Source organism: Coloeus monedula (genome assembly GCF_965178545.1).
Source record: "Coloeus monedula genome assembly, chromosome: 14".
Taxonomy (NCBI): Eukaryota; Metazoa; Chordata; class Aves; order Passeriformes; family Corvidae; genus Coloeus; species Coloeus monedula.
Genome location: NC_138794.1, coordinates 11,411,867 through 11,433,347, shown reverse-complemented (window position 1 = coordinate 11,433,347; position 21,481 = coordinate 11,411,867). Strand labels below are relative to the sequence as shown.

General features: G+C 38.6%; 2 protein-coding genes across 2 annotated transcripts; one reads left to right on the top strand and one right to left on the bottom strand.

Annotated features, from left to right (window-relative positions):
* Window positions 1–2,797: 2,797 nt before the first annotated feature.
* On the top strand, window positions 2,798–11,677 carry LCTL (lactase like; the record flags this gene model as incomplete). The annotated part of the gene is made up of 13 exons (XM_082290622.1): window positions 2,798–2,896; window positions 3,833–4,030; window positions 5,487–5,574; window positions 5,817–5,926; window positions 6,202–6,330; window positions 6,815–6,910; window positions 7,571–7,625; window positions 7,707–7,868; window positions 8,447–8,721; window positions 9,053–9,179; window positions 9,600–9,799; window positions 10,341–10,404; window positions 11,562–11,677. 13 exons carry the CDS (start codon window positions 2,798–2,800, stop codon window positions 11,675–11,677), a joined length of 1,719 nt encoding a protein of 572 aa, XP_082146748.1.
* A 1,634-nt stretch (window positions 11,678–13,311) lies between these two features.
* Window positions 13,312–21,399, bottom strand: ZWILCH (zwilch kinetochore protein). Its single transcript, XM_082290460.1, has 17 exons — window positions 21,368–21,399; window positions 20,799–20,894; window positions 20,563–20,681; window positions 19,848–20,044; window positions 19,276–19,355; window positions 18,855–19,010; window positions 18,580–18,651; window positions 18,170–18,263; window positions 17,740–17,795; window positions 16,795–16,897; window positions 16,134–16,213; window positions 15,771–15,927; window positions 15,165–15,193; window positions 14,654–14,790; window positions 14,301–14,396; window positions 14,094–14,212; window positions 13,312–13,436 (listed from the first exon to the last, which is right to left on the bottom strand). The coding sequence occupies exons 2-17, from the start codon at window positions 20,817–20,819 to the stop codon at window positions 13,345–13,347; spliced, it is 1,608 nt and encodes a 535-aa protein (XP_082146586.1). The 5' UTR covers window positions 20,820–20,894; window positions 21,368–21,399; the 3' UTR covers window positions 13,312–13,344.
* Window positions 21,400–21,481: the final 82 nt, after the last annotated feature.

Here is a 21,481-nt window from a genome sequence, read left to right as displayed (position 1 = left end):
TGCTGTAGCTTGAGCTGAACACCCAGACTGGACAAGTTGTTTTTTCCACAAAGATATCACCATAAGGAATTCCTTTAGAAAGAAAAGAAAAAGGCATATTATTTTTCAACCTGCATCTTAATGATCTGATTTTAAATGATGCCATGTAAAAACAAAGCTCTCAGCCTCACAAAATCTGTCACTGAGTTCTCCCTGCCAAACACCATCCAGGATACAGATATTTGCACCAAAAGAAAATCATAGAATTCAGTATCCCAGAATGGTTCGAGTTGGAAGGGACATCAAAGATTACCTGATTCCACCCCTTGCCATAGGCAGGGACACCTTCCACTATCCCAGGCCGCTCCAAGCCCCATCCAACCTGGCCTTGGACACTTCCAGAGATGGGGTAGCCACAGCTTCTCTGGGTAACACATTCCAGGGCCTCCCCACCCTCACAGGAAGAAAGTCTTCCGCACATCTCACCTAAATTTCCCCTCTTTCAGTTTGAACCCATCCTTGGCCCGTCACTGCAATTCCTAATGAAAAGTATCTACACACCCCCTGTTCAAGAGCCAGTTCTGTATGAATGTATGGATGAGTGCAAAGCTAATTTTGCTTACAAAGGAAAACCCTCATTGCTAACAGATTCCTGTGGTTAAGCTAAAGCCCGTCCTGCAGCATTGACTGTGGATACAAAAGGATTGTTCTTCTTTGTTTTGACTGTAAGTGAACAAAATGCTGTTTGCAACTAGATGTTTCTCCCGAGGTTTTGTGATAGCCTGGATTAATTCCATGCAATTATTCTGGGAAAGTAAATTTATTCTGAATGCCCTGGTAGGTTTGTGGCAGTTCAGAGGAATCTCCCAGATAGGACACATCTGTTGTGAAGAACACCAGGTAAGGCAGGAATGGGGGGAAATTAAAATAACTCCAGCTATAATCAGGGTAGAAGGGACCACAGCTTTCACCCAGACAAAAAGGGGTGAAAAGGGTTTTACAGGACCATCTTTACAGTCTGAACTTAGTAAATCTTTTTGCACAATTTGAAAAGCTGTTTCTTCTGCTGTGTTTGTAAAGGTACATGCCAGAAAACCAGAGCAATGAAGTGTTCCAAAATGCATCTATGAATTTGAAAAGTAATTGACTGAAAATTTCACAATAGACTGTGCATAAGATTGTTCTATTCAATACAGAGTGCTGTAAAATCATAAAGTGTTTTATTGTGCTTGAGCAGTTCTTGAGGTACTGAAATTATTTCAAATTCTACTAAGAATAATCAAGCCAAATGTGAAAAATACATTGATTTTGTTTAATTATCCCTAAATACAAATGAGTTCCTAGCTCCCAAAATATGAATCAGATAAGTTACAAATGTCTCAAACCATAACAAACACCCTACAGTGTTCTGCTCTGGCTCTGGAAAGGAATTAGCAGCATCCTATAAAACCACAGAGCCCTACTGCCCTGGGGCAGTGCCTCAGCTGCAGAAACTGGGGACAGATCCCACGGAACATTTCCTGCTCTCCTGGCTTCTTTTCGTGGGACTGTTGGTCAGTGCTAATGAAAAGATGAAGGACAATGCTGAATTTAAAGGTACTGAATAAGCCAGAGAGCTACATTTGACTGTCAATGTCTAAGTTAATATCACATGTACTTGCAACCTTTTATATTTAAAATAAAAGTAAATCTAGAGTATTTAGACCTGGTTTAAAATGTTTTTAGTCTGCTACAAACTTTTTTCCCCCCTGCAATCTAAAGGTTCCCATTTGAAATGCAGAGGTGGAGATATTTTTAATCCAGGACTAAAGCCTTTGATGTTGAAGTAGTTACCTTTTCCCAAGCCAGCTGTGCAGTCCCTGCGTTAATTAGGAGATATGGGATGATCATTAATAAACACAGAAGAACAGGAGGCCTCTGAGGTTGTACATTTACTACATGTTCTGCAAAGCGGGTCAGTCCTTTGCCTTTCGCCAGACTGGGGGTTTCATTTTGGTCAGGAGCCAACCTGCAAAGCAGCACAGATACTCCAATGCAAAACATAATTATTTTAAATAAAGTACTTGTTCTACTTTTCCTCATGTTCCAACCCCATCTTCAGATTCATCAACAGATGCTTAGGAATGTAAAACATCCTTTGGGGACTGTATCAATTTGGGGAAAACAGTACTTTACTAAAAAGCTCTTCTGAAACTTTATTTAACACAGTTAAAATGGGTCTCTCTAATAGTTTAACTTGATGTCGCAGTTTAAAATTGATGATGGGACTGGAAAAGAGGAACATCATCAAGATAAAAGCTGCAATTAATTAAAACTGCAATAATCACAAGTATTAGTTTCCCTTTTCAACTTCCACAGGGCTTGTTGCCATGACATATTTAGGTGGAAAGATGCTACCAGCATAATCGCTCCTTTCTTGTCCCTTTTTGCAGGGTTTTACTTACTGGTATTTGTGGAACAGTTTGAAATCCACTACAAAATAGGTACCAACAAAGAGAGCTTTAGGATAAAGACAAGTAACATTATAGAAAATATGCAGCTTCTAATAATTAAAATTTTATACCCCATTCTTCCCTCATTTTCCTCACCCTGCCAGAAGTTTAACTGCACCTTCCACTCAGCCCAAGCTTCCAGGCTTCAATTAAAGTAGTTCCCATCCAGAAGAAAAAAACCTTTTCCCTTTTGACCCCCCAAGCCCATTTGTGGAGCAGCAACACCTGACAGAGCTCTTGTGTTTTCCCAGGTGGGCCCTGGCAGAGAGCAGCTGGCAGGGATGAGGAGGGACATCCTGAGATCCTGGGCTGTGCTTGTGGCAGTGATGGGGCTGAGCGCAGCCGAGGACTTCCCGTGGACCAAGAACAATCCAGGCTCCTTCTACTACGGCACTTTTCCGGCTGGTACCTTCCAACCCCACTTGGTGTGGGGGTTGGAATGTTCTACACCTGCTCCTGTGTTTGCACAAGAAAGCAACCCAAAGGTTTTCCTTGTCCTTCCAGGGAAATGGCAGAAGCAGAAATCGAGGTTGTTGCAGAATGCAGGAACACCTTTGGGATCTGGTCCTGGGAGTACAGGGATCCCCATAACCCTGCACTCCACATGGCCACTTAAAACAGGAAATACGGAGGAAAGGCTCACAGATTAACAGTTCATATCCACATCTCCCTGATTAAAATGCAGTGTAACAAGTCACACCTGAGAACTCTTCTCCTTTTTTATAAATTATCTACAATTAATGAAATTAACTAAAAATACCCTTTGTTAAGCAGCTAACTTAAGAACTGAGTGAAATAACTGTGCTGGGTTTGTTTCAAGCTGTTCAGTATTATCCAATGCACTCTTTAGTATGGATTTATGAACCTTATTCTTTCTTCAGCACATATTTAAATACATTTCATCCAAGCAAAATCAAAACTAGAAAGATATAGGCACTGATTGGTTTTCATGCTCAAGTTTTTAAGTAATTTATGAATTGGTATTTTGTGTAACAATAGGGAAATAATCCAGAATATTTCTATATATTTTATGTAACATCTAAACTTGTAGTTGCTAAAACCACTATAAACCAGCAGGAAGAAATTATGTGAAAACCTAGTTTGTTTTTTACAGTAACATATTTCTGCCACACTATCAATGCCCTACCTCATCACTGTAAAATACAGACTTTACAGATTTAATAAATGAAAGGATTTGATTCCTTGCTCAGTGCATCAGAACACGACACCTTCAGTCCCATTTTCACTCACTTTTTAGGCACAGATACATTTTCACCTAGAAAACCTTGGCCTCTCCAGCAGTGCTTACTTTCAGTTTCGGTTCCTTTATCCTATGAACATTTAGCAAGACCAACTAGCAGGAAAAGGTTCCAATAACTCCCCTGTTTTTACCTTTAGGTTTCTTATGGGGTGTTGGAAGTTCTGCCTACCAGACTGAAGGGGCCTGGGATAAGGATGGGAAAGGACCAAGCATCTGGGATGCTTTCACTCACAAGAAAGGGAAAGTGTTTAGGAATGAGACGGGAGATTCCACGTGTGATGGCTACTACAAAGTTAAGGTATTGTTCAAGAGGAATGAATTGCACCTCTGCAAATGTTCTGGGGCCATTCCATGATCCCGGTTTCCCATTTTGAAGGAACAGCTTTAGCTGCTCTAAAGGCTCATTTAACTTAGGAATCCAAGGGCTGGTATTTTAAATTAGTACAGTAAAATCTTCTTTCCTTATAATCTCATAGAACCAATCATACCACAGTATTTCCCAAATACATCTCAGCCTTTCAGGATTTTTGTGTCCAAAGAAATATTCTGGAAGTCCAAATGCTTAGTTAGAAATACAAGAAACACATTTGAGAGTTAAATAAAACTAACATCTTTTTGTGTGAGCCTGTATGAGGTTTTCTATGTGTTTTTAAGAGGCTTTAAAAATCAGTCTGAATATTCCCCATTTTTTGAAATGATAACAAACAAACAATCAATGCAGCTCTGTTCACAACATGCTTCCAAGCCTAATACCATCAAAACCAATTTTCAAATTACTGCGCTGGAAGAAAGACAGATACACAGCAAGAGGAATCCAAATTACTGTGAGAAGCCAGGGTTATGTAATTGGAATTGCAACTAATTTAATAAAAGTTATATTCCACTGAGGTTTCTCCACATACATGAAGTTCAAGGGAGAGCCAGAGGTCTCAGCAAGAACTAAGAGAAAAGAAACTATGCCTTACTCTCCTAAAATGGGAAAATGCAGGAGAGGTTTCATTTGAACTCTCAAACCAGCAGAAGTTTGAAAGAACAGCTTAAAAAAATTTAGAGAAGCTGGGACTCTGAGCCTCACTGGGCTGTGGCACCAGAAGACATTGACACAGAGATGATTTGGGCACTCACTACACTGGGTCTGTATTTAGAAATACTTTCTAAAACTTGTTTGTGTTAGTCCAGTTACATGATCCTCTTTATATCAAAGCACTCTTTGCCTTTATCATCAGAATTCTCTTTGCATTGGCTCAAATACCACAAATTTCTAATTTCATTTAACACTGAAGAGGTACAATTTCTTAGAAAAAGAACATATGTTCATATGGAATTAAGGGGATTTTTGCATTCCAGTATAAGACAGTAAATGAAAGTCCAAGTAATTATGGTTTTGAGCCTAATGTTTGAGGTCAAGATTTACAGGCTTCTACTATTTTCTAGAACATGCACATTACAAATTCTGACATGAATATAATTTTGTTGCAGAACCTCAGCTCATTTTTCTGCAGTGCAAATATTCAGTCTTCATAGTTACACAAACCATTACAGGATTTCCTTTGATTGTCCAAAAAAACGTGGTTAAAGAAAAAGGGTTCAAACAGAACAAGCCATCACCTCAAAGATCAGAAAATAACTGCTGGAATTCTCTTTTGTGCAACTCTTCCATAGATTTTCTGCATTCAGTGTTATTTAAGACAGATCAGTAGCTGAAGTTATTCTGCTCAGCCTCAGGATGTGTTAATTGGATTTTCTGCTCACAGGATGACATTCAGTTACTGAAGGAGCTGAAGGTGAATCACTACCTCTTGTCTATCTCATGGCCAAGAATTATGCCCACAGGCATCAAAGGTAAGGACAATTTCACCACATTCTTACCAATATTCTTACCTGTAAGGAATTTTACTCCAGGGTAACCCACAGTTGTTCAGCGTTCCTGTTAAACAGATCTGTTTGTCTGTAGAACAGAGTTTAACCATTACAGAATTCCCAGTGCTGTAATGTAAAATTCCGTAGTCAATAGTTTTAGATTTCTGTTCTTCCAGTTATTTGGGAACTAATCCAGGTAATTCCTTGTCTGTGCTTTTCATCAGCTGAGCAACTGAATGAGAAGGGAATACAGTTCTACAATGATACAATTAACAGTCTTCTGGAAAACAATATCACCCCTATTGTGAGCCTCTACCACTGGGATCTGCCACAGGTCAGACAATATTTAAATTAGTCAAACACCTCAAATAAAGGCTTCTGATAGAAATAATTTTCTAAGGTTAAGAACTAAGGGTACTTAAAATTAGAGAAGTCTGCATGATTTTAAGAACTTGTAAGTATTTCCTATTCATTTGCATTTTATATGCATTGAAGTTTTGAAAAATCTTTCTGAGCTAGAAACAGAATGAAATAGAAATAAAAGTCTTTTTTATGCAGCAGCTGACCTTCAAGTACAATTAGTGACTCTTGAAATTCTTATTTCCAAAGGTTCTCCAAGAAAAGTATGGTGGCTGGCAGAATATAAGCATGATAAATTATTTTAATGATTATGCAAATCTGTGCTTTGAGAAGTTTGGCGATCGTGTGAAACACTGGATTACGTTCAGCAATCCTTGGGTAAATCATCAGTGCTTTCCTTCCAATCACTCTGATTCCACAGTTCTGTTCCCAAAATTATGTGGAAGTGACACTAGAGGAGAGTAGATTAAGAAAATGGAGAGGGAGAGGGAAGAGGAAAGATTTAAACCATTAATCTTTGTGGCCAAAAATGTCAGCGGGCAGATTTTGCACAAGGGCAGAGATTTAAGACACGAAATTCCAGGAAAATTTTGAAAACTCCTCAGCTGGAGAGACACAGGAATTGGAAAGGCAGCTGTTATTTACCCTTTCCCATTCCATCAGCTCACTCCTCACCAACACCCTGTTCCCAACAAGCCACAGCACAGTACCAACCAGGCAGCGGGGGAGGAAATGGGAGCCAAGGGGAAGGGAAAAGGGGACTGGAGAGGGACAGCCCAGGCAGGAGAGCACAGGATCCACAGGAGGGAGCACATTCCCTGGCTCTGGTGCCCAGAGAAGGGCTGACTCTGTGTGTTTGCAGGCAGTGGCTGAGAAGGGCTATGAAACAGGAGAACACGCGCCAGGACTGAAGCTCGGCGGCTGCGGCGCCTACAAGGCTGCTCATCACATCATTAAAGTAAAAAAACCTCCTGAACACGTGCTTGAAATTACGTGCCAATTAAGGATTTTTATCAGATTTCACTCTTTAAACAGGAATAGTTTCACAACCATGTCATTTCCAACTAGGACTCTGAAATTACCATCTGGCTTTAAAACTCCAGTGCATAATCCAAGGCAGTCCCAATGTTAGGTGCTTCATTTAACACTGTTGCAACAATTTGAATTTTTCTTATATTATAGATGTCTCTAATAGTTTGTTTGAAGCTGGTTGAAAAAGAAAATATCCAGGTTAGTCTAGAAACAAGCAGTAACATCCTGGCCTGTTGAAATGAACCTGAATGTTGCAAGTGACTTCAGAAGACTCTGGTAAAAATTAACTTTCCTCTGAATAAATTAGGGAAAGATATCCAAAGAGCAGAGCCATGGGACAGAACCCTGTCCTGAGGGCTGTGTGTCACTGCCATGTGGATCTCCTCCAATTTAGGGAAGGAAGCTTGCATAAAGGCTCTTTTGATGTCCTACATGAAATGAAAGTTTCTGTAATAAACACAAAAGAAATTCTGTGATATTTTCAGACTGACCTCAGTGCAAAAAGTGCTCACCAGCTTTCCATAGTGCCCATGGCATAAGAGATGAAAATGTGCACATGATTTATTCTATTTGTACTTTTTTTTAGACTCACGCCAAGGTTTGGCACTCCTACAACAACACCTGGCGCAGGGAGCAGAGAGGTAATCTGGATTCATTCTGTGACTGTGCTGCTGTTTATATTAAGGGCTTAAAGAACTGCAGAATTGTCCCTTTGTTTTAAGGGATGGTTGGAATTTCCCTAACGAGTGGCTGGGGGGAACCTGTTGATCCACACAGCCAAACAGACAGAGATGCTGCCGAAAGATACATCCAGTTCCACCTGGGATGGTTTGCAAATCCCATTTACAGAGGGGACTACCCAGAAGTTATGAAGAATTATGTAGGTAAGTCCCAGTAACTGACTAACGCATGAATAAATCCACACTTCCAGCACACTACAAGGGAGTAATTCCTGGCCAATGTGTGCTTTAGTCAAGTGAGGGCGCAGGTGAGACACAGCAAAGCAACCGAAGGCCCCCAGGCTGGACACGGCTCCTGAGCACTTTGGGGACACACCAGGACACTTTAGATCACTGTTTCCCCATGTATTGTACCCAACGTCTCCAAACCAAAAGGATCAAAGATAATCTCTTCTTAAAAAAGCAGTCAAGCTCAAGTGTCCTTGACATTAGCACTAAATTCAGGAAAACCACATTTGGCCATGGCAGAGGCTGCCCACAGAAGCTGTGGCTGCCCCTGGATCCCTGGAAGTGTTCAAGGCCAGGGTGGACGGGACTTGGAGCAGCCTGGGATAGTGGAAGATGTCCCTGCCCATGGCAGGGGGTGGAATGAGATGATCTCCAAGGTCCCTTTCAACCCAAACCATCCAGGATTTTATGATTCTATGATTTATTTTTGGTGAGATAAAGAAAACCAATTTCCATGCTCCTCAGAAGTGCATTTTCTGGAATTATTTTGATAGGTAGGAAGAGTGCCCAGCAGGGCCTGGGGACATCAAGATTACCAACTTTCTCAGTGCAAGAGAAAACCTATATTAAAGGCACCTCGGATTTCCTAGGAATAGGTCATTTTACAACTCGTTATGTTCTGCAGAAGAACTTTCCCTTTCTCCAAGTGTCCAGTTACCACACTGACCGTGACCTGGCTGAATTGGTGGACCCAAACTGGCCAGCTCCAGGCCCTAAGTGGCTCTACTCTGTGCCCTGGGGGTTCAGACGATTACTCAATTTCATCAAGGTGAGTAGAACAGATCTTTAATTATAAAGGAAGCACCAAAATGCCTGGAGGAGCTGCACTTACACTGGTTTAGATTTAGATTTTCAACAGTTCCATCTATTTGTCTTGTCATATTGGCAATTTTCTTTGTAAAAAAAAAGTGCCTTAATTTCAGCTCAGAAAACTACAGAATTCAGTCTTTTAAAATAAACCCCATAGTTAAAATCCTACTACACATTTTTCTTACCTTAAGTAAATCTAGAAAATTTCTTCTAATGCACTTTGCTAAATCACATTTTCTGTCAAAATAAAATGATTTTATGTGAATCAATCTAAACATTTCTGTTTGCAGACCCAGTATGGGAACCCCCTGATTTATGTGACAGAGAATGGAGTGTCTGAAACCGTGCAGTGCCCCCAGCTGTGTGACGAGTGGAGGATACAGTATCTCAAGGGATACATCAATGAGATACTGAAAGGTCACTTAGAAACAGCTTTATAGGATTTGACTTTTGGAGTGTTTTCACCTTGTCTATTTGTTCTTTACATCATAAATATTCACAAGTCAAAATGGACAGCAAACCAGACTAATAAATTTTCAACAAAATGACAACCTAAGCAAACATATTAATACTAATAAATACAATAACCTACATGAGATTTAAAACTGCAATGGATCATCAGTTGCCACTTTCAGAAAGGAGAAATTACCATGCCCATAGAGCTCTAGTACCTCTAAGCTAAAGATATCAACTTCAAAGAATCTAAATTAAATTACTTTGGCCTTCATTTTTCTGTCCTCCTCCCCATCTCTTCCTGCTATAAACCAAAACATTTACAGAACCATATTTTAAGGACAAAAACCACCTTTACCAGAGTGATTTGTGTTCTGTTTACAGCTCTAAATGATGGTGTTAATGTCAAAGGTTACACTGCCTGGTCACTGCTGGATAAATTTGAATGGAACAAAGGCTTCTCCGAAAGATTTGGGCTTTATCACATTGACTTCAAAAACAAGAACAAACCACGGTACCCAAAGGCATCTGTTGACTACTATAAAAAGATTATCAGTGCAAATGGATTTCCAAATCCAAGAGAGGTGATGTCAGCTGCTGATTTTGATCTTTTTTCCTTTTTCTTTGATTTATGTGCAAATATCACACCGAATTTCAGGAAACACCTTGCATGAATATGGTACAGAAGTGACACTTTGGTTCTGTAAATTAGGGATCTGTTTAGTACAGAGATATTCAGACACTGAAAGTGGGAACAGCCTCAATTACTATTTTCAAAGCATTCCACAAACTACCTGGACTTACTGATGCAATCAAAAATTCTCAATCAGAAATTGTTTAGCAATGCTGTCAGATTTCTAGGCAGAAAACTGCACATATGTACTGCCCTACTGGAAAATAACATGGAATATATTATATGCTGTTAAAAATTTTATTGAACAATTAACTTTGAGAAATTCACTGCAATAAAACCCATGAAGAGACAAAGAAACTTTCAGAAAATCATGTGTTGGTAGAATAAAATAGTTTCAAGTTAATTGTAGGGACAAGTGTTGAGGGACAGGGAGGAAGGTGCTGGGAATGAGGAGGATGCTGCAGTCTAACAGAACTGTCACCCTTCCCCAGGTGGAAAACTGGCATCGGAAGGCCATGGACACCTGCTCTGCCACACACCAACACCTTGCTGCAGGTAATGCTGGCTCTGTTTTGTTCTGTAAAAGCAGATTCTGTAACTCTGATATTAAATTGCTCTCTGAATATGGATAAAAGGTATTTTCTCCCCAAAAGCACAAGATTCTAAAGAAAAATGCCTTTATTTACTGTCTCAAACTAAAATCACTGTAGCCAAATGGATCAGTTTTGGATGTTACTGAAATACAGGAACTGGAAGAGCTAATACTTAAAACGGAGGTTGGGGATGACAGCATTCTCCTTAAAATAAAAGTGCTAAATGCTTTTTCAAACACAAACCAAACTCAGACAAATCAAGACAACCACACAGAAAATCTCTAAATGTCTGACTTCTACACATAGTGGAACTATAAATAAAAGGGCTAAGGACTGGCCTAAGATTGAGTTTGGGCTCTGATGCTCCTGGTAACAAAGAAACAGCAACACAACTGGGAGCAGCTGCTTGAGGACACAGAACACTCTGCCCACAGCTCCCACAGTGCCAGGCTGATCCAGGATACCTAAAAACTTCCTGGTGTAATTCAGGACCTTTCAGAATTCCTGAAGTAGGAATTTTTAAAAGAAAGATCAAGTAAATACTATAGATTCTTACAAGAAGATGAGATAAATTCCACATGGTAGCAAACATCCCAGCAGTCAGCCTAAGTTTATCCTGCTCAGCCTCCACTTCCAAGTCACGTTCAGTGTGAATGAACTGGGTTTACTGAACTCTTCCAGGCTTTTCAGTGGAATAAAGTTCTACAAAATAAAACCCATTTAATTTTTCATCCGGTTACAGAACAATCATAAAAAGGCTAAAGTGTTTCCCAAGGATTTCTCTTTGACAATTTTCTTTTCTACCCTTTCCCCTTGGGGTGGGGGGAATAAAAGTCAAAAGACCAGTAAAATATTGTTAATGCACTGCAGCTAATTCATAGCAAGGACAATTTTTGCAGCCCTTTGAGCACTGACATGTCTTCAGAAATTTAACTGAAAAAGAGAGAGAGAAAACCATCATGGATTTGTTCCAGCTTTGGCAGACTTAGGAAATTCTGTTTGCTTCGTTTGCTGTTTATCCAATGTCAGCATTTTTATGCTCAAAACAATCTTATGTTTGGTATGAGTGTACTCCAGAGGATTAAATCTCTTACATACTACTCGTTTCTCAAATTTTAGATTCCCTGATTACTCACATGGAAATGGTGACAGAGATTGTTCTTCCAACAGTTTTCACACTCTGCATACTCATCAGTATTGTCCTCCTCATATTCTACCTTCGAAACCACAGCTAAAATTAATGTTTGCACACATCTTCATTTGCCAAAAGGACTAAGCTGCAACTGTTTTATTTGATAGCTAAAATTTACCACAGATGCCTCTTTTTATACCCCGTAATGAAATATTATTTATCAATCCACCTAGAGCTTTTATAGTTTTTCTATTCAATTCCCAAAACATCTTTTTGTTTTTACCAAAATCCAAAATACCTTCTCTTTCCACATTACTCTCCACTGATTCTAAGTAACAGATTTTACAATCCTTATTATTTTGGAAACTATTACACATTTTGTTCACCAGAAAAATAGTTAAGATTAAAGAGATTCAAATCTTGACAGTACAAATTTCAAGTGACTAAAACCTGCTTGCAAATTCTGATTTCAGTCTGTTCATCAACAGAATTTTAATGACCATGTAATTGCTATTTGAAGAAAGACACATGATTTTAAAATATAAAAGGACTTAAATATTCCAAGAGCACTGCTTAAGTATGAACTTATGCATGTCTAAAAGTTAGGATAATATATACCTTGCTATTTAGGTGTGGAGAAGAGTTGTTTGAAGTGAGTAAACCAAGATGACAACTTCGGAATCAGATTTAAACTACATCTCTCCAGTTTAGTTTACAGGAACTAGACTCACCTTATACAACTTCATAATATATTACACACAAATGTGGATTATAAGTAATCCAAGCACTTCCAAAATGCAATATTCCACCTTAAATTCCCTTCTACTGCAGTAGAAACAAGTACTATAAAAACTTGGTTCCAGAACACAGCTGGCTGTACTGAGCTGCTGTGCTTGAAACCAGAAATGATAGAAATTTATAATAATAATCTATAATTTATAGTTTTTAAAAGCATGAATATTGGGGTTTTCCTTATTCTTACTTACCAACAGCTAAGTTTTTAATGCAAAATATTTTTGTCTCAAATTATTTAGTCAGCATGTACAAAACTATGGAATTATTTAAATTAGACCACCAAAATGTTACTTCACTGACTAATCAACATAACACAGGCAACTGCCAAAATATTTAAATTATTATACCCAGCCAATGATACTGATTTTTGTTTCAAAAAAATACGCAAAACATAAAAGAAACACTGTTAAAATAACTCACTTCACATTGAAGGAATCAAATAATTTGAAGAGGAGAGAGAAGTATATCCAAGAATACTCCAAAATTTAAATACAGGGACAAAGGAACCCAGACTGGCTGAAGATCCCAAGGCCCTGGATGAAGAGCTTTCCAAATTCTTCACGATGATGAAGCATCGCTTGCTACCAGGAGAATGTGACAATATTGCTTGGTTTGTTGGTTAAGATAATTCACACTTTGAACAGTGTCTGACTGCATTCTTAATGATCAAAAATAAAATACAAAACCCCAAATTGCACAAGTTTATTGAATGCTTGTAAATATATGAAAAATATCCACCATATTTACAAAATATTTATACTGTACAGTCATAATTGCACTACATTTTTAACAAATGAGGTGCCTACAGGTGAATTGTGGCTGTGGAGGTTCCACTTAAGTATAATAAAGCAAATAAATCAGTAAAGATGAACTGTTTGAAGCCCAGAGTGTTTCTAAAAGTTCTGTTGGGACGGAAAACATTGAACTTTCCCCCTTTCTGTACCTTTGCTGTCCTGCCTGCTCAGTAACATCAATTTATGTGAACTGCACCTGACTGCACTGAGTTGTTGTAATAAAATACAGCCTTTCTTCACTGCTTCCATTTACTGTGGAGTCAGAAAAGAGACCTGCAAGGACAAAGGAAAAAGTTGGGATTAGCCACTCTTGTTAGAAATGGTAGAGATTAGCTCATAGAGCAGCTTCAAGAACTGTTTGCAAAGCTGCAGTTTTACTGAAGCATTTCCTGACAAAAATCAATAATAAGAGGAAAGATTTACCAAATCCTCAAACCAAACCTCATCCCAAAAAGGCAAATCATTTCTATACCAGTCTCCCTGCTTAATTCTTCCCCATTCTGATGCTTTTCCACTTGTTCTACATTTGCTGGCAGCAAGGCAGGTCTCCTCCCCTTTGCACCTTCTCTGACTGGAGACCAGCATTAACAACAGGGAAATTTCTCTTCAAAACTCTTCTCAGATTCATTGGCAAACATTCTAGAAATAAGATGCAAGATTTCGTGGATATCAATCATCTCCTATTTGGAACTATTCTGTCAATTTAACTCAAAACATAACTCAGCCAAGGTGAAAAGGCAAGAAGTCACCACTTTCTGAATATCTTCAGTTCTACAAATACCACCTCATTCTTTTAATAGAAGGCAAAATATCATTTTACTCTTGTTAAAAAGTAAATATAAAGCTCAGACCCACTGAACTCAGGATAAAAACTGAATTTGTTTGAAGTTTGTACTTTGATTATTTCATTTCAGCACCAACATTCCCTACCTGAATTGTTTGCTGTCCCATGTTCAACTGGAGCATTGGTACTGACTTGCCACGTTGTTTTAACCTCCTTCTGTCCATGCCCACTGCTTATCTCCATCTTCCAGATTTCAGGGTTATCACTGAGAGGATAATCAAAAAACATCAAAATTGAGTCAGGTATTCAGTCACATCTGAATTTTATGCTGTGAACACTGAAGTTTCTCTTACTTTTGATAGAATTTCTTCACAAGAGCTGGTCTGATGGGCATCTGAAACACATGCTTCTCATTCAGAGGGTTTTCCTTGTAATACTGCATGCAAATCCTGTAAGAGATATCAAGTTACTTTCTTTAAAGAAATGCTTGTACAACAGAGTATAAACCTTGTGCAAAATTAACTATACTCTCACATTTTATTATTTCCTTTAGTTTTCATTTTTAGTCACAAAGAAAAATTTGGCAGGAAGATCCAACTGCTCCTTCTGAAGTCTCACTATCGTCAATAGGTGTTCCTTTAAACTGCCAAACAAACTCTATTTGTGATTGTCATTTAAAGAGCAAAAGTAAAAATGAAATAATTACTGTGTCAAAGGGAAGAGGTTCTCATGTCTGAACTGGAGTAAGCCTGTACAGCTGACAATTATTTCCAGCATGTGGTGAAGCTTTTGAACACGATGGACTTGTTCTTGGAGATCCACTGATGTGGAAATGAAGTAATCCTGGAAGAGCAAAGAGCTTCTGCTCTTACCTGAGCACTCTATTTCTACAGGCACACAACACACCCTCAGTAAATAAAATAATCTTCCTGCTTCTTTGGAGAAGCCAACATTTTTAGAGTGGCCCAGCAGACTCAGAACAAAGTCCCATCAAAGTGTGAAAAAGGTTCACTGCCTTGACAGTGACCCAGATCAGATATCAAGGGAATTTTCTGTGAATAAGGAAATAAAACAATGACACTTCTGCAGTGTGTTGTTTCAGCCTCATCATCTGCAGTTCAATTCCTCAGCTTATATTATTTGCATCCCACCACCAGCTAAGCATGCTCTACTTTCTCGTGCTTTCAGAGTTTCAAAATAAAAATAAAGCATCTCACCAAGTAGGTTACTGTTGCAAGTTCCTGGCCTGTAAAATGAAAAGGAGAAAATAAAAATTAAACTTTAATACATGGTATCAGATGAAATATAAGCGACACTCAAACAGGGATCAAACAGGGAGTTCTACCAAAGAATAGCACAAAGTCACCAGGAGTGATTTATTGACATGATCGTTTATTCCAAACAAGAAAAGCCCTGTACAGTGGCATGGTCAAAGCATGATTTTATTTATCAGCAAGGCTGCACAATGAAGAAAACCCACCATGTACTTTGAGACAACCACCCTCCTAAGGACATGCAAGTTTACAAGTAGTGAAAATAACATAGCAAACGAAACAAAGAATGAAAGCAGGATGGCAGAGCAAAAAAGAAATGAAGGGATAACAACAACGGCAAAACACAGAGCTCTAAGTTCTTTTGAAACAAATGAGTTTTTTAAATTTTGAAATTTAAAAGCTGAAAAGTTCCATTATTAAGGAACCTGGAAACTGCACTTCAGCAGATGGGAAGGAAGAGAGACTGAGGTTACCAAAAAGTTAATTGTTTCCTGCATGGAAAACCTTTTCTCTTGAATTTCTAGTCCTGTTACCACGTGTCAGGCTCACCTATGAAAAAGCTGACATAATCCTTCTTCATCTTCTCCAAGCCAATCTCCAGGAGCATCTGAATGGGAGTGATGTCACTGAGAGGAACATCCTCCATCTTTCCATGATAGGACTGTTGAATCAATTGACTTAAGAAACTGCTACTCCCTTGATGAATCTAAAAATGAAAGAAGTCTTCTTGTGATGTAACTGCGCATGAAACATCATAAACATTGTCCAGAAGTTCAACAGCAGGGAAACAAACTGTGACACATGAAAGCAATTTAAAAACAACACAAATGAGGGGCAGTGAAGGGACAAGAACTTTATTTTACTTGAAACTATACTAAATTTCAACTTCTATCGTGAAATACAAATACGTACCCATGGCTGTATCTCACCAAGTTCCAGGGATTTTATGACCAGTGTGAAACAGTCTATTAACTCCTGATAGGAACTGACACCTGGAAAGAAAAAACCAGAATATTTTAATTATCAATCCAGGCTGTTTCTCTGGTTGTTAAGTCAGTAACAACAGGCCAACACACCCTTGCAAGAACAAACCCCCACAATTAAAGAATGAGACTTGAAATTACAGACTGCACTGCTTTTTGGCAGCTTTGTCATATGATGACTTTAAAAAAGGTTACTGTAAAAACCAATGACCAACAGAGACCACTGAAATCTACATACACTGAAAATTTTCCTTCAGATCTAGAGAAAAGAGAAGTATAAAGTTTTCCGGTTTAGAGCAGATGAGTTTTGCTTTAGAGAAACTACCAATGGCTTAGTACCTTTTGCAGTCAAATAAAATGAAATTATCTCCTCCTAGATGCTGGTCTGCTGTTGGAAAGTTCTAAGAAAATACATCATCCTACATACCTGAAATGGGCTCTTTTAGAAAGAGACTGCTGCTACCAATTTTCTGAAGAGCTGACGAGTTCTTAAAACTCAGAAATGGACATGAATTTCTCTGAGAAAGCAATACTGTCTAGCAGATAGACAAGAAAATGAAAGGAAAACAGATGAGGCACAATACACTTACCTTTCATTTTGCACCATAATTGCTCAGTAAAATCCAGGTCTTCTCGCTCACCAAAGATTGATTTTATGCAACTGTCCACAGCAGCTGTGTCACATTTGATTTTCTGAAAGAATTTATTGGTCTTCAATGAAAAATGGTGCCTGAGATCCAAAAACCTTCCAATTCTGAATTTGTCCAGAGATCAAAACTGGGTATATCACTAATTTTCCCCATTTTCCAGGGAAACTACCACACAGTAATTTGGAAGTATATTTTTATTTAAACGTGAGTTTAATTCTTTCCAGAATTATCACACTGGATAACTGCTAGCCTTGGACCAGGAAACAAAACCCACTGTCAGAGAGACTTTAGATCTCAGCCAGGTATTGTCTGTATACCCATCAGTGCCCTGGGAGGCCAAAATCCAGACACATAAATTCTCAAAATAGAGAGCTACTTCCCTGTAATCCTGATACAGAATATTTCTGTTGACACAGAAATCAATATATTCTTAGATTATCAAGTAAATGCTGCTTCTCTCGTAACAGAAAATAGATGTAAACCTTTCCTTGTAGGCTGAGAGGGGAAAAAAATCTTAATATAACCAAACGCATTTTTTATAATTTAAATTTGCCCATTGCTTTACAATATCATAAACCTCTAGATAAATAAGACACATATTCAGCTGATACTATTAAATTGGCCTCAAATCACTAAATTAGGAAAGAAAAGCAAATTAATGATAGACTGCAATGGCACAAAGGTCAGAATTCCTGGAAAAAATCAGACCTTCTCCCATTATTTTTACACAGCAGAAGCAGAAAGGAAGAGATCCATCTTTCTCTACACCTTTACATCTATGTATTTACACATATAGATAACATACAAGAAATAGTCAAAATCTGAAATAACTACAGTTGTGAGGAAAGTGAAATGACAAAGCAGCTGTTAGGAAATTGCACGCACCTCTCTTTCACTCTTGTTTCCAGATATACAATCTCCATCCAGCTTCTTCTTTAAATCTAGTAGAGTTAAAAAAATAAGTTCCATCACTATGAAAAGCATCATCAAACCAATCATATTAATCCCCAGGCACATCATAACTAACAAATACACTGAAAAATATAATTTATTAATTTAAAAATGCTTTTAGGGGGTAAGAATACAGTCTGAAAAGACTTTTAAAAATATTTTTTATTCTTTTTACTTTGATCCACGATATTAGGACAAAGAAAAATGACAAATATGTATTAACCTATTTAACTACTCTGTGCATGGTTACAGCACAGAAATGAACACTTCTAGTTCTAATGCTTTAAAAGCTCTATGTGGAATTCCCTTTTACTCCTGTGAAGTGCCACACCCCCTCCCTCCCCACAGAACAAGCAGCAATTACCAGTCAGAAATTCCTGGACCAGTTTAAGAGCTGATTCAGACTCTGATGGCTCAGGCCACTCAGTCACACCTGTCTTCAGACCTTCAGCCAAAGCCTAAAGACAGCAGGAAAATCACAACAGAAATCAGTTCTTCTTGGCAGTCCTGCACGTGTCAAACATCACAGATAACTTCACCAAGGATCACAAATCTCTGCACAGCTAACCAGGAGTTACAAATTTCCAGAATTTCCCGGATGATTTGTCCTCTTTGCATTCAAGATTCCTAAAACTGAACTCAAAGTCTCAGCTAAAACAAACGCTTGAAGTTATATTTGAAACATCAGATTAAGTTTTAAATAAAGCAAATTATTACCACATAAAATCCCCACTCCTTGCAAATGTGAAATTGGAATTTCTCCCCCATACTCACCAAGAGGAACTGCAGCTCTCGGTATAGCTGGAACACAGGACTTCTGGGGTCCCCCGACTCCAGGGCAATGTTCTGAAAGTTCCATAAGTTTATCTCAGTTTCAAACTTTAGAAATCAAGTGTCCTAAAATTTTCATTAGTGAAAAGTGTCTCAGCATAACTTATAATTTATATTACGAACAGGCTGTGTTGTTTCTATTTTCTATCCTTGAAACTTCTCATGATGTAAGTGGTGCCAAGAGCTTGCGTTTGTTTGCTTTTTCCATCCTGACTTACAAGGGTGGCAGCGGAGACCAGTGGGGGAGTCTCCAGAATCTTCTCCACACCATTCCATGTAATATCCACATAGATATTGCTTTCAGATTCTGCAGTGCTGTCCTCTATTGCAGCTGCTGCAATCAGCTCATACCGAGCAAATCCTTTTGTTGTCACCTAGAAAGAACAGATTTCAAAGATAAAACCAACAAAACTGCCACAGGCAAAGTCATTTTAAAAGCATTTCACAAACACACAAAAAAGGGTTAATATCAGATAAATGCATTATAAACATGACCTGAAATCAGACTGTTACACCATAGAATCATACTAAGGTGAGTTTCTATAGAAGATCTATAAAGCTTCCCCAAACCAGCATCATAAATCCCAAAAGAGAGCTTTTAAACTTAAGCTGAAGCCATGACAGAGCATAAAAACCTACAACAGATGAATGATGTCTTATTTTATGTTCCTTTTTGAGCTCTTCCAGGTTTGCAAAACGGGTTTTATCAGCTGTAGGACCTAGGAAAGGAAAAAAGTGAAAATCAGAAAACCCCATTTGACACAATTCAAATTTAGCACTTCAAATTCGTTCCCAAACACTCCATTTGGTGAAGCATGACTCATGCTGTCCTTTAGAAAGCAGGAATTCTCCCTGCATGTCTCCTATTGATTATAGGAGCTGGTATGAGCATATATAAATGTTCAGAATGAGTCAGTGGTTATGTAAGATGCTGAATGGCACCAGTTTAAATTTGCTGTTACTGCACCTGAGTACAGGTAGGCCTGCACAGCTACAGGTGCATCAAGTAGATAAAAAAGCTATTTCCCCCACACAGTATTAGTTAAAAACATCTTTTCTCTTATTTCAATCCCTTCTTGTTCATTAAAACCAGGAATATAGAGCATTTCCAAGCCAGTACCACACAAAGAACAAAGATGCCATCATGACATCAGCATTCCCACATTTTTTAGCCATCCTCATTTATTTTCTGTGCACCATGATCACATTACCATCACATGAAACCATGTAGATATTGACTCCTGTGACTTTGTTTCCAGCCTTGAGAGGCTCAGCTCCAATCCAGCAGGTGTGCTGAGGATCAGAACCATCACACCTGACCCAGAGGAGAGGAAGCACAGCCAGGTCACTTTTGCCCAGGTAGGTCATGTTTGGATTTTGCACCATTGTGTACAAGGAAATCAACTGCCTAGAAATAGGAACAGGGAGAAAATTATATGCCAGCAAATAACACATTACATTAATGTAGACTGAAGATTCTAAAATCATAATTGAATTTTACATTTTAAGCACTTTAATTAAAAGAATACATCTGTTAGGTAAACCACATTTTGGTACCATGACTTAGTATTTTAACACCAAAGACCCGTATCACATTTTTAGGGCTTTTTTTAATAGAAGCCTTACTAAAAAAACAAGCACTGAAGTCTTAGTGAGCTTTTTTGCTCATCTACACCCAGGGAATTCCATTAACTCAACAGCTCAGCTCAGAAGTCCTTTTCCAGTGCCTGGATTTTATCTACTTTTTAAAGCACTTTTAAAAGAAGGGAGGCCCTTTTGCAGGATGGAAAACAGTCACAAATCCTCATAAACTAATGAGTAATTTTATTTTGGGGATTGAAAATACAGGTTCTGAATATTAGAAAAAAGACACAAAATTACAAAAGAAAACTCCCTCAAAAGGGGAGAGAAGGCTTTCACACTTACTTTGCTCTTCCAACAGAAAGAGCCAGCGGTCCAGGACTTGCCTTTGGCAAAAGCTCAGGGGCACAGACAGCATTATCTGTTCTTGATTCTTCCATTGAATCACTTTCTTCATTGTGTGTCTTTAAGAGAAATGTGTAGGTAAATCAAAAAACTGCAAGGTGTGTGAAAAAAATCTGACGGGAATTCAAAAGTCTGGATTACATTTAAAAAAATGAGCATCTACCATGCACACTTACTGCTTTCTGCAAAATACACATTGCACTGCTTCCATTCCAAAAGCTTTCAATGGGACTTTTGCAACTGCCACTGACCAATGTGATCTCTACATCAGTCTGCAAAAAAAATTAATCAAAACTTCTTAATACACTGTATAGAGACTGCATTTCAAAATTTTTTTATACCAGAAATTGCAAAATCAAACAATTCCACAGAGTGTTTCCCAATCCTATTGCATCCATTCATGACCGAATTGCAGCCTTCTAGTATCTGAAGGGAGCCTACAGGAAAGATGGAAAGAGACTATTTACAAGAGCATGGAGTGACAGGACAAGGTATCAGCTTCATGCTGACAGAGTAGCTTTAGACTGGAAATTCGGAAGAAATCCTTCCTGTGAGGGTGTGGATGCCCTGGCAGAGGCTGCCCAGAGAAGTTGTGGCTGCCCCTGGATCCCTGCAAGTGTCCAAGGCCAGGTTGGACGGGGCTTGGAGCAGCCTGGGATAGTGGAAGGTGTCCCTGCCCGTGGCAGGGGATGGGATGAGATGATCTTCAAGGTCCCTTCCAACCCAAACCGGTCTATGATTTTACCTCATAAAGATAAGGATGTTCAGGGATACTGTCCTTTCCTTCTTCACGTATCCTGAAAGAAAAGAAAACGTTGAGATGCACGACTTTTCCCCTCAGCATTCCTCATTAAACAGC